Consider the following 15,654-nt stretch of genomic DNA (forward strand, 5'->3'; position numbering starts at 1 on the left):
ACACAGCTTTTATTGTAACATTCTGGTGACTAAGCTTATTATTATGATTGATTCATTTATACACCCCGAAAATGTATTTTTCCCCTCAGGTATTAATAAAGTATTACTGATTCTGATGTCCTCTGGTCCGAATAACAATTGCTTTTGTCTCGCCCCTCCCCCCCACGAGACACTTCCATTTAATTGGTCGCATCGCCTGTCAATCACACCGCCGACGCGTCATGGCTCGGGAGGGGGCGGGACAGTCCGCAGTGAGGAGCGGCGGGCTGCACACAGTGACGGGGCGGCGTTTTGACACTTTTCCCCCCCAACACACACAATTCTACACTAAACTGGACGGAACACGCCGACACGTCCATAGACACGCACCCAGCCGTTCTCGTCCGCCATGGAGTCCTATGACATTTTAGCTAATCAGCCGGTTGTCATCGACAATGTGAGTATGATGACGTCATTCATCCACACCCAAACCCGAGGCCGTCGCCTCTGCTAGCTGTTAGCTTCGCTCGCTATTGTCTTGCAGTCCGATCTAGTTTCGCTCACAAACACCTCTTCTGGCCCCCAAACTTTCTGTGAAAAGCCTTTTTGTATCTACCAGCGTATGATTGTTTGGATACCTCAGCTAGCTGCGAGTGCTATCCGGCTAGCAGAGAGATAATACATGTTAGCTTGTTTAGTTAGCATCAGCACAATATTCTCTTCATGCCGGATTAAAATCATATTTTCCGATTATGTGTTAAGTGTCACGTTCGATTCTGCATTGTGTGTGTAAGCTTGGTTGCTTAGTCTGCACACAACCATTGCTAAGTGTATACTTACAATGAGCATCATTTGGTTGACATTGCAATAAATGGACCAACCAAAGGTTACTTATATAGCCTTAAATCACGAGTGTCTCAAATGGCTGCACAAGCCACAACGACATCAGCCCTTCCACGCAGGCGAGGGGGGCAGAACAGAAAAGAGAGACGGCAGATCAACTGGTCTAAAAGTGGGGTCTATTTAAAGGCCTACTGAAATGAGATTTTCTTATTTAAACGGGGATAGCAGGTCTATTCTATGTGTCATACTTGATCATTTCGCCATATTGCCATATTTTTGCTGAAAGGATTTAGTAGAGAACATCCACGATAAAGTTTGCAACTTTTGGTCGCTAATAAAAAAGCCTTGCCTGTACCGGAAGTAGCAGACGATGTGCGCGTGACGTCACCGGTTGTGGAGCTCCTCACATCTGAACATTGTTTACAATCATGGCCACCAGCAGCAAGAGCAATTCGGACCGAGAAAGCGACGATTTCCCCATTAATTTGAGCGAGGATGAAAGATTTGTGGATGAGAATAGTGAGAGTGAAGGACCAGGAAAAAAAAAAAAGGCGAGGGGAGTGGGAGCGATTTCAGATGTTATTAGACACATTTACTAGGATAATTCTGGAAAATCCCTTATCTGCTTATTGTGGGGCGGCATAGCTCGGTTGGTAGAGCGGCCGTGCCAGCAACTTGAGGGTTGCAGGTTCAATTCCCGCTTCCGCCATTCTAGTCACTGCCGTTGTGTCCTTGGGCAAGGCACTTTACCCACCTGCTCCCAGTGCCACCCACACTGGTTTAAATGTAACTTAGATATTGGGTTTCACTATGTAAAAGCGCTTTGAGTCACTAGAGAAAAGCGCTATATAAATATAATTCACTTCACTTACTAGTGTTTTAGTGAGATTATTTGGTACCTGAAAGTCGGAGGGGTGTGGCCACGGGTGTGGTGACCGCCAGTGTCACCACACCCGAGGAGGTAAGAGAGTCCGCAGCTGCAGGAGTACGCAAGCTCCGCTCATGTCTACGTTAAGAGCCGACTTATTACCACAATTTTCTCATCGAAACCTGCCGGTTGACATGTGGTCAGGAACCATGTTCGCTTGACCGCTCTGTTCCATAGTAAAGCTTCACCTTCGGGAATGTCAACAAGGAAACACCGGCTGTGTTTGTGTGGCTAAAGGCAGCCGCAATACACCGCTTCCCACCTACATCTTTCTTCTTTGACGTCTCCATTATTAAACAAATTGCAAAAGATTCAGCAACACAAACGTCCAGAATACTGTGTAATTATGCGGTTAAAGCAGACTACTTACAGCTTGGATCGGGCTGGAGAAAAATATCCACTACAATCCGAGACGTCATTATACCGACGTTTTCAACAGGATACTTCGCGTAAAATTTAAAATTGCAATTTAGTAAACTAAAAAGGCTGTATTGGCATGTGTTGCAATGTTAATATTTCATCATTGATATATAAACGATCAGACTGAGTGGTCTGTAGTAGTGGCTTTCAGTAGGTCTTTAAAGGCTAGAGCAGACCTGGGCAAATTAAGGCCCGGGGGCCACATGCGGCCCGTTAAGGGTTTTAATCTGGCCTGCTGGACATTCCCAAATATATATTTTTTTAGATCTATACCTTTGTGTAATGTTCATATTGTTGTTACTCAGCCAGCGTTTGTGGGTATTGAACAGATGTTTACCATATTCCAATAAACATCTGTTTGGTATTTTAACATAAACAAGTTCGATTGTGAGGCATTAAAAGCCACAAAATGCAACCAGTCCATCAGACCCACAAACGCTGGTTGGGTAACAACAATATGAACGTTACACGGAAAATGTTTCTGCATCCCACAGGGATTCTTCTTTTGTGTTCCTGCACCTGCGGTTCCCACACTGTCTGCTCTCATTTTCTCGCACATTTGACCCTCTGATGTTCTGTGTGTACCTACACTCTGTCCTCCTCCTGTCTAGGCCTGGTGTGTGTGTGTGTGTGATAGAAATGTGTAGAGGCGTTGTGTGGTCATTAAATATGTATTCTGACATATGTTCTTCACAGAAAATGAGCCAAAGTCAGTGAGTCTCAGTTTGAAAAATTCATTAATTGTATAATTTTTCAGACTCGTCTGCTACTTCCGGTACAAGCAGGGCTTTTTTATTAGCGACCCAAGGGTTAAGATGAAAACTGTAGCTGCCATTATGAAGTGCAGTGATGTTTTGAAATGACTGTAAGTCTTGAACTATACAAAGTATTTCAATGGTTGGAATCTGCGCTTTTGCATGATATACTAGCTACTATGGTAATTTAGTTAGTTATGATGGTAATCTAGATAGTTACTATGGTAATCTAAGTCAGAGCAGCTCAGACGAGGCACTGAGCAGTGTGGGTACATGCCAGCATGAAATGGGGGTGTCAGGGACAGACGCGGAAGGAGATTTTTACAAAAAAGTTCTAAAGCTTAGTGATATATTAGACTGTAGGTGTTTTATTTTTTTACCCTTCGCGTATATATTTCGCTGCGCTTCGCTCGATTGTAAAATATGTGGATGGAGAGGGGGTAAGACGTTCATACCTTGTCAATATTCAGTGTTTTATCCTTCATAGTTAATATTATAAATCCCACATTCTATATTTTCATGTACATTCTGAGTGTCTCATTCAGTAAAAAAAAAAACGTAAAATTCCATTCAATTTTTTTAAGGAGGTCTGTCATAATGTTTTTAGCATGCAGACATTATGGTGAGGTTTTGTATTAGTGTTCCTAAAAAAAAGATGTACTGCATTTTTCGGAGTATAAGTCGCTCCTGAGTATAAGTCGCACCTGCCAAAAAATGCAAAATAAAGGAGGAAAAAAACATATATAAGTCGCATTTCTGGGGGAAATTTATTTGATAAAACCCAACACCAAGAATAGACATTTGAAAGGCAATTTAAAATAAATAAAAAATAGTGAACAACAGGCTGAATAAGTGTACGTTATATGAGGCATAAATAACCAACTTAAAGATGCCTGGTATGTTAACGTAACATATTATGGTAAGAGTCATTCAAATAACTATTAACATATAGATTTGATTGATTGATTGAAACTTTTATTAGTAGATTGCACAGTTCAGTACATATTCCGTACAACTGACCACTAAATGGTAACACTCGAATAAGTTTTTTAACTTGTTTAAGTCGGGGTCCACGTTAATCCATTCATGGTACATGCTATACGTTTACCAAACAATCTGTCACTCCTAATCGCTCAATCCCTTGAAATCTTATACGTCTAGTCTCTTAAGTGAATGAGCTGAATAATATTATTTGATATTTTACGGTAATGTGTTAATAATTTCACACACAAGTCGCATCCCTGGCCAAACTGTGAAAAACACTACGACTTATAGTCCGAAAAATACGGTACACATTTGGCCTCCCGAGTCAAAATAATTGCCCAGGCCTGGGCTAGAGTATACAAATGAGTTTTAAGATGGGAGTTAAATGCTTCTACCGAGGCTGAGGGAATTCTCGTGAAGGAATCAATAAAGTACAATCTATCTACTGGACGTGGCTCTGCTGGGTTGGACGTCATTTTGTCTTTGCGGGAACAGGACCAAGTTGTTGTTGTGTGGCCTCCAGCTGTGTCTCATGACCCTCCTCCTCCTCACACACTCGATGTTTCAGACATCGGTGCACATTCATTCCAGCAGCGTTGCTAATATATTGTCACGTGTGTCTCTGCAGGGGTCAGGAGTAATCAAGGCTGGGTTTGCTGGTGACCAGATTCCGAAATACTGTTTCCCGAACTAGTGAGTCCTCCTATGTCCTTCCTTACTGCTCTTTTCACAACCGTGACAGTAATGTTCTCCAACTTGTGTGTGTGTGTGACAGTGTGGGACGTCCCAAACATGTGCGTGTCATGGCAGGGGCCCTCGAGGGCGACCTCTTCATCGGCCCTAAAGCAGAGGTAATGTCTTTTCATCTACAGTCGGACTGCAACCATTCATCCATCCATTCAGATTACATGTCTGTTGCTGTGATTAATCGTTTAATGATTCCGACAAATAAATCCAGTCTGCCTTAAAGGAAGTAAAATGAGTTATATATAAGGTAATATATGGTAAAAGAAGGTGAAAGTGGAATGTAAATAGAAGGTAATAGTAATACAATAAAACATGGCTGTCAAACTCTGGCCCGTAATTTCATTTGGCCCTGGAGGCAATATCAAATTAACATTAGAGCGATGCCGTTGTAACACCGCATTCACCGCTAATGCTCATACTTGCCAACCCTCCCGATTTTCCCGGGAGACTCCCGAAGTTCAGTGCCCCTCCCGAAAATCTCCCTGGGCAACCATTCTCGTGAATATCTCCCAATTTCCACCCGGACAACAATATTGGGGGCCGTGCCTTAAAGGCAATGCCTTTAATGTTCTCTACAACCTGTTGTCACGTCCGCTTATCCGATATACAAACAGCGTGCCGGCCAAGCCTCATAATATAAGCAGCTTGTACACACTCATAAGTGAATGCAAAGCATACTTAGTCAACAGCTATACAGGTCACACTGAGGGTGGCCGTATAAACAACTTTAACACTGTTACAAATATGCACCACACTGTGAACCCACACCAAACAAGAATGACAATCACATTTTGGGAGAACATCCGCACCGTAACACAACAGAACAAATACCCAGAACCCCTTGCAGCACTAACTCTTCCGGGACGCTACCACCTAAAAGGTTAATTTGTTCAACCTTGGCCCGCGGCTTTGTTCAGTGTTCAATTTTGGCCCACTCCGTATTTGAGTTTGACACCCCTGCAATAAAAGGTGAAAAAAGGTCAATAGAACGTAAAAAAAGGTAAACCAAGATAAATGAATGGTAAAAGAAGGAATATAGAAGGTAACAGTGAATAAAAGGTCAAAAGATAAGAAGGTAAAATAAAGTAAGTGGAAGGTAAAGGATCGAATAAGGTCAATAAAAAGTAAAAGAAGAAATAAAGAAGGTAAACAAAAGGTAAAAGAAGAAATAAAGTTATACACAAGGTAAAAGAAGAAATAAAGAAGGTATATACAAGGTAAAAAAAAAAGGAATATAGAAGCTAAAAGAAAGTAAATGGAAGGTAAGTGTACTAAGTAAAAGGAAAGTGGAAGGTAAATGGAAGGAAATAGTAATACAATAAAAGGTAAATGGAAGTCTCTCACAGCATCCATACTCAATGGCCTAGTGGTTAGAGTGTCCACCCTGAGATGGGTAGGTAGTGAGTTCAAAACCCTGGCCGAGTTATACCAAAGACTATAAAAATGGGAACCATAACCTCCCTGCTTGACACTTAGCATCAAGGGTTGGAATTGGGGGTTAAATCACCAAAAATAATTCCCGGGCGCGACCACCGCTCCTGCCCAATGCTCCCCTCACCTCCCAGGGGGCGGTATAGCTCGGTTGGTAGAATGGCCGTGCCAGCAACTTGAGGGTTGCAGGTTCGATTCCCGCTTCCGCCATCCTAGTTACTGGCGTTGTGTCCTTGGGCAAGACACTTTACCCACCTGCTCCCAGTGCCACCCACACTGGTTTAAATGTAACTTAGATATTGGGTTTAACTATGTAAAGCGCTTTGAGTCACTAGAGAAAAGCGCTATATAAACATAATTCACTTCACTTCACATCAAGGGTGATGGTCAAATGCAGAGGATAATTTTGTCACACCAAGTTTGTGTGTGACAATCATTGGTACTTTATCTTTTAATTTTAATCGGCATTCATGTGTCTGGTTCTTATCTGCTTCCAACTTACATAACGCTCAAAACTGGAAATGTGTCATGTGTTCAGGAGCACCGTGGTCTGCTCTCCGTGCGCTATCCGATGGAGCACGGTATCGTGAAGGACTGGAATGATATGGAGAGGATCTGGCAGTATGTTTACTCCAAGGAGCAGCTGCAGACCTTCTCAGAAGAGGTGAGCTTCTCCGTCTCAGGCAGGGGTCGGCAACCCAAAAACGTCGAAAGAGCCATATTGGAGCAAAAAAACTAATCTGATTGGCACCGCAAAAAACCCACATCTGCGGTCCTCTCCAAGGTTTCTCATAGTCATTCCCATTGACATCCCACTGGGTTGTGACTTTTTCCTTGCCTTTATGTGGGCTCTGAACCGAGGATGTCGTTGTGGCTTGTGCAGCCCTTTGAGACCCTTGTGATTTAGGGCTATATAAATAAACGTTGATTGATTGATGGTGGTTGTTATGAATTTTGACCAGGATGTCGTTCTGTGTTCACCAGCATCCGGTCCTGCTGACGGAGGCGCCCCTCAACCCCAGCGTCAACCGCGAGAAGGCGGCGGAGGTGTTCTTCGAGACCTTCAACGTTCCCGCCCTCTCCTTCTCCATGCAGGCGGTGCTCAGCTTGTAAGCGATGAGCGTCTCCCACGCCGCGGCGAAAACGGATGACGCGTTGTGTGACCTCCCCCAGGTACGCCACGGGACGCACCACCGGCGTGGTCTTGGACTCGGGAGACGGCGTGACTCACATAGTGCCCACCTACGAGGGCTTCGCCATCCCGCACTCCATCCTGCGCATGGACATCGCGGGCAGAGACGTGTCGTGGTACCTGCGTCTCCTCCTGCGCAAGGAAGGCTACAACTTCAACACGTCCGCGGAGTTTGAGGTGGTGCGCACCATCAAGGAGGTGAGCTGGGGGCGGGGTGTGTAGGAGAAGGGGCGTGTCTCACACACCATGCCTGGTTGTGCCACCAGAGGGCGTGCTACCTGTCGCTGAACCCCCAGAAGGATGAGACTCTGGAGACGGAGAAGGCCCAGTACATCCTCCCAGACGGCAGCACCTTGAACGTAAGTTGTGTTCACGCCAAACTCCGCCCCCTCCTGTCGTGACCGCCGCCCTCGTGCCGTGTTCAGATCGGGCCGGCCCGCTTCCGCGCCCCCGAGCTGCTCTTCAGGCCCGACCTGGTGGGCGATGAGAGCTTAGGCATCCACGAGGTTCTGGCCGACGCCATCCTGAAGTCCGACATGGACCTGCGTCGCACGCTCTTCTCCAACATCCTGCTGAGCGGGGGGTCCACGCTTATCAAAGGTGGGCGTGGCAACATGTAAAAGTGGGCGTCGCCACCTGCAATGGTCGTTTATTGTGACTCTGTGTCGCCTCCCTCAGGGTTTGGAGAGCGACTACTAACGGAAGTGAAGAAGCTGGCGCCCAAAGATGTCAAAATCAAGGTGGGCACACACACACCACCTTCTATTTGTTACCTCTTTAGGACCACCCTTTCTAGATTGTATTTACAAAAATAATAATATATACATACTATGCAATTATAAAAAAGGTAAGCTTTGAATTTTTTGTTTGTAATTCATTTTTAATCTTCATTATTTACTTTAAGTTATTAGGGTATATTTCTATATCAGTAGTGCCAAAGTCAAAGGATGAATGATTAATAGCCCCCGGGATTATATTTGATTAGTATTAGAACCGGCCCGCAGGCCACAGCCGCCTGCTGCTGTTCTGCACGCTCCAATACTCCATCCTTGTTGGTGCTAGGAATGTTCAAAATGGGGTCCCGGAGACCCCATCAAGTCATAAAAATGGGTTCCCACTGTAGATTTTTTGGGGTGCCACTTTTTTGTCACTGTTTTTAAAACAAATGATAAATGTACGCATTATCCTGTTTTATCTCACATTTTATATTGTGTTTTGGAAAAAGGTTGTCTTATATCTCTAAAGGCTTAGTGGCCACATGGGTGGACAGCACCTTTTAGCTCTTATTTCCAAAATTGTGCACACTACTGAATTGGAGTCTCATGGCCACTTATGTGGACACTTTTACTGCCATCTGGTGGTGTCAGAAGAGTATAACATACAATGGAATTTGGAGGAAAAAAGTGTAAAAACAAGAATTAGCATGTTACTAAACATGAAGTACACATTTGTGTACTTATGGACTAAGTACGTCATATCAAAAGATGATTCTTAGTTTGTATTCTAATAAGCCCAAATAGCAAAGAGAAATTAAAAAAAGCATGTAAACAAACAGCTTGGACCTTAAGAGGTTAAATAAAAAAACATATACAAATAGCACAAAAGAAAACATGTTTTTATGCATAAGTAAATTTATTCAGTTATAAACATTCATTCACTTTTTTATTTCCTTCATGGATCTAAACTTTATCGCTGCCGCTATTTAAATAAAAAATGTATTGTAATATTTTCAGAATATGTTAGTATTATATTTGGCCAAAGTAAGACAAAGAAAACAATCTGAAGTTGTCTTTATTTTTTAGTTTTAATGCCATGATTTAAATAGTCCGGCCCACGTGTGCACAGATTTTCCTCCGTGCGGCCCTGAGCTAAACTTAGTTTGACAGTCCTGATTTATATACATATTTATTTATTTATTTTAAATGATTTTGGCCAAAAGGAGCGCATTTCAATTTCTTACACATACTTGCTATTTCATGTGTTGGCCACAGGGGGAGCACTTTTACACCCTCATGTTGATAGATGTCACCAGCAGGGGTGCAAGTGAGACATTGTCTATTAGATGCAATGTTATTGGGAGCATGATTTATGTCATCACTTGTTCACACCTCCTCATATGGAAGGTACTTTTCCTTGTTTGTGTCTCAAGAAGGCTAGAAATACAAGAAGACACACACACACTTTTGTATTTGTTACCTTCTTGAGAGAAAAATGAGTTTGAATTTCACAAGAAAACCTTTGAATTTTGGCAGTGTTATAAGTCTTCATTTTACTCAACGCAAGTCAAAATTTTACAAGAAAAACTGAACATTTGCAATATTTATGATAAAAGTTGGAATTTTACTCAATGACAGTCGCGATTTTACAAGAAAAGCTTAAAATGTTGGCAATTTGATGAAAAGTGTTGTAAGTTTACTCAAAAGTCACAATTTTATAAGAAACCGTAAAAATTTTGGCAATATTATAATAATAATCGAAACTTTACTTGGAAAAAGGATGACAAAAGTCATTTTTACTCAAATGTCACTATTTTACAAGAACAAAAACAATAGCAGTATTGTGATTAAAGTCAGAATTTTATGACAAATGTCACTGTTGTGCATTAAAAAGTAATAATTTTACGTTAAAAGTAATTTTAGGAGAAAATATTGCAATATTACGGAAGTAGAAAGAATATGAAAAATTGTTCCTGTTTTATAAGAAAAAACTCGACACATTGTGAGATACTGCTTTTAGTTCATTTATTTGGGGGGGAATTTTTTGTTAGTTGTTTTTTAATCTTCATTATTTACTTCGTTATTACAGTGTCTCTATATACATATTTATTAATTTTTTTGTATTAATTTTGGCCAAAGGGTGCACATTTCAATTTCTTACACACTTGTTATTTCATATGTTGACCAGAGGGGGAGCACTTTTACACCCTCATGTCACCAGCAGGGGTGCAAGTGAGACATTGTCTATTAGATGCAATGTTATTGGGAGCATGATTTATGTCATCACTTGTTCACACCTCCTCATATGGAAGATACTTTTCCTTGTTGGTGTCTCAAGAAGGGTAGAAATACAAGAACACACACTTACTTGCTACCACTGTGTGTGCAGATCTCGGCCCCCCAGGAGAGACTCTACTCCACCTGGATCGGGTACATTTTGAATTTTCCCATGAATAATCTTGACCAAATGTAAATAAACAATCACCTGACCTTCTCGGCTCCGCCCACAGAGGCTCCATCCTGGCGTCATTGGACACCTTCAAGAAGATGTGGGTGTCCAAGCGGGAATATGAAGAAGACGGTGCACGCGCCATCCACAGGAAGACCTTCTAGGAGACACTCTGGCTCCGCCCAGCCTGCCGCTTTAGCCCCGCCCCCTCCCTCGCCAAACTCTCATTCGCCACTCACGACTCGAGAGGGGTGTGTGAGTGGACGGCACTCGGCCCTGAGGACTCCTCCCGGCCTCAGGCCACGCCTCCTTTCTACGTGAAGGTGTACATTGTCAATAAAAGTCCACTTTTTTTTTGTCGGTTTTTGCTACGTTTCCATTCCAAAGTGTTTTGACCTGACGGCCGCCATGTTGGCGCACACACGCCGTCCGAGGAGAGTCAGCACGTTTAAGACGACTGACCGCTCTTTCAGGACAACAATCGAAAGAAATAATGTGTTTTAGTTGAAATGCAGCAGTCTTTTCTGTTAGCCGGCTGGGCGAGTCGCATGTCGGACACTCGCCGCACGTTCACAAGATGCACCGAGGACGTGGAGGCCAGCGAGGCTTTTGGACCTTTTTTTAAAACCTGCACACAGGAACGACAGTGTTGGCTAACACATAATTATTATTATTATTATTTTAAGAAATAAACATTTATGTCTGCTGCTCTAAAGCATCTTATTTTCATCAGCCGAGCAACTTTCTTGTGTCAGTGCGCTTCATTAAGTGTACTTAATTCCTGAGAGTGTGAATGTAGTACAGACCTGCGTGCAAGCTCCAACACAGAGCTAGCAACCTTCGAGGAACTGAAGTTAAAGACCTACTGAAAGCCACTACTAGCGACCACACAGTCTGATAGTTTATATATCAATGATGAAATATTAACATTGCAACACATGCCAATACGGCCTTTTTAGTTTACAAATTTAAATTTCCCCCGGAGTTTCTTGTTGAAAATGTCGCAGGATGATAACGCGTGTTTGTGACGTCTCGGCTAAAAGTTGTCTCTTTTCATCGCATAATTACACAGTGGACATCTGTGTTGCTGAATCTTTTGAAATTTGTTCAATCAATAATGGAGACGTCAAAGAAGAATGCTGTTGGTGGAAAGCGGTGGATTGCAGCTGCCTTTAGCACCGAAACACCGCCGGTGTTTCTTTGTTTTGTTCTGAAGCTTTAACACAGAGCGGTCAAGCGAGTATGTTTCTCTATGTCAACCAGCAAGTTTTTGGATGGGAAATTTCTGGTATTAAGTCGGCTCTTACCGGAGACTTGAGTGGATTATGGGACCTCCTCCTGTAGCTGTCAAAAAGGCAGCTGTGATCTTGGCTTCTCTCAGACACACTGGCGTTCATCGCAGCCATCCGACTTTGAGGTATGACTTTATAATCTCACTAAAATACTATTAACACAATAAGCAGATAAGGGATTTTCCAGAATTATCCTAGTAAATGTCTAATTACATCAATCAATCAATCCATCCATCATCTTCCGCTTATCCGAGGTCGGGTCGCGGGGGCAACAGCCTAAGCAGGGAAACCCAGACTTCCCTCTCCCCAGCCACTTCGTCTAGCTCTTCCCGGGGGGTCCCGAGGCGTTCCCAGGCCAGCCGGGAGACATAGTCTTCCCAACGTGTCCTGGGTCTTCCTACCGGTTGGACGTGCCCTAAACACCCCCCTAGGGAGGCGTTCGGGTGGCATCCTGACCAGATGCCCGAACCACCTCATCTGGCTCCTCTCGATGTGGAGGAGCAGCAGCTTTACTATGAGCTCCTCCCGGATGGCAGAGTTTCTCACCCTATCTCTAAGGGAGAGACCCAAACTCATTTGGGCCGCTTGTACCCGTGATCTTATCCTTTCGGTCATGACCCAAAGCTCATGACCATAGGTGAGGATGGGACGTAGATCGACCGGTAAATTGAGAGCTTTGCCTTCCGGCTCAGCTCCTTCTTCACCACAACGGATCGGTACAACGTCCCCATCACTGAAGACGCCGCACCGATCCAACATTGATCCAATCAATCAATGTTTGTTTATATAGCCCCAAATCACAAATGTCTCAAAGGACTGCACAATAAATTACGACTACAACATCCTCGGAAGAACCCACAAAAGGGCAAGGAAAACTCACACCCAGTGGGCAGGGAGAATTCACATCCAGTGGGACGCCAGTGACAATGCTGACTATGAGAAACCTTGGAGAGGACCTCAGATGTGGGCAACCCCTCCCCTCTAGGGGACCGAAAGCAATGGATGTCGAAACACTCCCACTGCAGTTGCTTTTTCTTTCTTCTTTTTTTTTTAGTTCTTCACTCTAACTTTCCACACCCACAAATCTTTCATCCTCGCTCAAATTAATGGGGAAATCGTCGCTTTCTCGGTCCGAATCGCTCTCGTTGCTGGTGGCCATGATTGTAAACAATGTGAGGATGTGAGGAGCTCCACAACCCGTGACGTCACGCGCACATTGTCTGCTACTTCCGGTACAGGGAAGGCTTTTTTATTAGCAACTAAAAGTTGCGAACTTTGTTGATCTCTACTAAATCCTTTCAGCAAAAATATGGCAATATCACGGAATGATCAAGTATGACACATAGAATGGACCTGCTATCCCCGTTTAAATAAGAACATCTCATTTCAGTAGGCTTTTAACGTTGTTTTTCAACCTTTTTTTCATTGAAAATATCCAGGTGGACACTATCCCGTCAACGTCACCATTATTATGTTCCAAACTTGTAACTATTAGTTAGTTTAATACACCGAAAGCTTAATCTTTGTTTACCTTATATTCCCGCTCTTACTTCTTCCACTTCCTGTTGTCCAACACACAAAACATGTCATCATATCCTGTGTCCCCCGCCCTTAAGTTCCCCTCACAATGGTTCCGGTATTGTCATGTGTACAGACCATTACCATTTACTATGAATTTATTAACGTGGAATCCGACTTAAACAAATTAAAAATCGTATTCGGGTGTTACCATTTAATGGTCGATTGTACGGAATATGTACTGTACTGTGCAATCTACTAATAAAAGTCTCAATCAATCAAAAAAGACATCTTCTGAGGGTGCGCAGCATGGAGCGCTACTTACTACTGGTTCTGACGAGACGCGGGGCCGCCATCTTGGAGTGGTGATCCGCTCCACTCAGTGCAGTTCATTTGTGAGGAGCAATCAACTGTCAGCGCATTTCATTCATCTTACCTCACTGAATACCACTCATTTTCACAAAAAAAGGGGCAGCTATTTTTAAATTGAAGAAAAAATATAATTAGGTTATATATACATGTGTATATCCTACATAAACAATGTATGAATACAGACTTATCTCTGTTGCTGCAGCAGCAGAGTTTATTCTGTCTTGACACTTTGTATTGATATTTTCTATTGCATTCTTCCCTTAAATTATCATATTTACACTGATTATTTTATGTATGTCACTTTGGATAAACGTGTCTGCCAAATAATTCAACATATATAAACAGCTCAAAGTGATTGTAGTCAGCTGGAGGCGTGTCTTAATGAAATTAAACAATGGATGTCCGCTAACTTTTTGCAACTCAACGCCAAAAAACGGAAATGCTGATTATCGGTCCTGCTAGACACCGAACTCTATTTAATAATACAACTCTAACATTTGACAACCAAACAATTAAACAAGGCGACTCGGTAAAGAATCTGGGTGTTATCTTCGACCCAACTCTCTACTTTGAGGCACACATTAAAAGCGTTACTAAAACGGCCTTCTTTCATCTCCGTAATATCGCTAAAATTCGCTCCATTTTGTCCACTAAAGATGCTGAGATCATTATCCATGCGTTTGTTACGTCTCGTCTCGATTACTGTAACGTATTATTTTCGGGTCTCCCCATGTCTAGCATTAAAAGATTACAGTTGGTACAAAATGCGGCTGCTAGACTTTTGACAAGAACAAGAAAGTTTGATCACATTACGCCTGTACTGTATATACCTTTATATACATATATACATACATATATACCTATACTGGCTTCCTGTGCACTTAACATGTGACTTTAAGGTTTTACTACTTATGTATAAAATACTACACGGTCTAGCTCCATCCTATCTTGCCGATTGTATTGTACCATATGTCCCGGCAAGAAATCTGCGTTCAAAAGACTCCGGCTTATTAGTGATTCCCAAAGCCCAAAAAAAGTCTGCGTTTTCCGTTCGGGCTCCAGTACTCTGGAATGCCCTCCCGGTAACAGTTCGAGATGCTACCTCAGTAGAAGCATGTAAGTCTCACCTTAAAACTCATTTGTATACTCTAGCCTTTAAATAGACTCTCTTTTTAGACCAGTTGATCTGCCGTTTCTTTTCTTTTTCTTCTATGTCCCACTCTCCCTTGTGGAGGGGGTCCGGTCCGATCCGGTGGCCATGTACTGCTTGCCTGTGTATCGGCTGGGGACATCTCTGCGCTGCTGATCCGCCTCCGCTTGGGATGGTTTCCTGCTGGCTCCGCTGTGAACGGGACTCTCGCTGCTGTGTTGGATCCGCTTTGGACTGGACTCTCGCGACTGTGTTGGATCCATTATGGATTGAACTTTCACAGTATCATGTTAGACCCGCTCGACATCCATTGCTTTCCTCCTCTCCAAGGTTCTCATAGTCATTATTGTCACCGACGTCCCACTGGGTGTGAGTTTTCCTTGCCCTTATGTGGGCCTACCGAGGATGTCGTGGTGGTTTGTGCAGCCCTTTGAGACACTAGTGATTTAGGGCTATATAAGTAAACATTGATTGATCGATTGAAAGTCTTTATATCAGCTAAAACCACCAATCTTTTTCACTGGATTCAGAATAAAAGCAAATTCTGTCTTACCCAACAATATTAGTATTTGAATATTGTTACTTGAAGACTTATTCCTGGTTACAATTATGCTGTTAAGAAAGTATTGTCTCATACTTTGCCTGAAATGAGAATGCATCATAATCAGCGGCGGCTGGTGAAGTTTGTTTTAGGTGGGGCTGTAAGTTTGTCAACTGCCTGTAGTCCAGAACTGAGAAAGAAGAGTCTCAGTGTGAACATGAAATATCTTGTCTTTGCAGTCTATTTAATTGAATATACGTTGAAAAGGATTTGCAAATAATTGTGTTCTCTTTTTATTTACCATTTACACAAAGTGACAACTTCACTGCTTTTGGGT

At 42.9% G+C, this 15,654-nt stretch overlaps 1 protein-coding gene across 1 annotated transcript; it reads left to right on the forward strand.

Annotated features, from left to right (window-relative positions):
• The first annotated feature begins 221 nt into the window (after positions 1-221).
• On the forward strand, positions 222-11,152 carry actr1b (actin related protein 1B). The gene is made up of 11 exons (XM_061876206.1): positions 222-436; positions 4,538-4,602; positions 4,685-4,760; positions 6,626-6,751; positions 7,072-7,196; positions 7,261-7,477; positions 7,546-7,638; positions 7,705-7,879; positions 7,958-8,019; positions 10,385-10,425; positions 10,506-11,152. Exons 1-11 carry the CDS (start codon positions 389-391, stop codon positions 10,606-10,608), a joined length of 1,131 nt encoding a protein of 376 aa, XP_061732190.1. The 5' UTR covers positions 222-388; the 3' UTR covers positions 10,609-11,152.
• The last annotated feature ends 4,502 nt before the right edge of the window (positions 11,153-15,654 follow it).

This window comes from Nerophis ophidion, linkage group LG17 (genome assembly GCF_033978795.1).
Source record: "Nerophis ophidion isolate RoL-2023_Sa linkage group LG17, RoL_Noph_v1.0, whole genome shotgun sequence".
NCBI lineage: Eukaryota > Metazoa > Chordata > Actinopteri > Syngnathiformes > Syngnathidae > Nerophis > Nerophis ophidion.

Bases quoted from the DNA above. Each gene is read 5' to 3' on its own strand.
- actr1b (XM_061876206.1), top strand. From the start codon at position 389: ATGGAGTCCTATGACATTTTAGCTAATCAGCCGGTTGTCATCGACAAT. The intron at 437-4,537 runs GTGAGTATGATG...GTGTCTCTGCAG, and splicing joins AGCCGGTTGTCATCGACAAT to GGGTCAGGAGTAATCAAGGC. The intron at 7,639-7,704 runs GTAAGTTGTGTT...TGCCGTGTTCAG, and splicing joins CAGACGGCAGCACCTTGAAC to ATCGGGCCGGCCCGCTTCCG.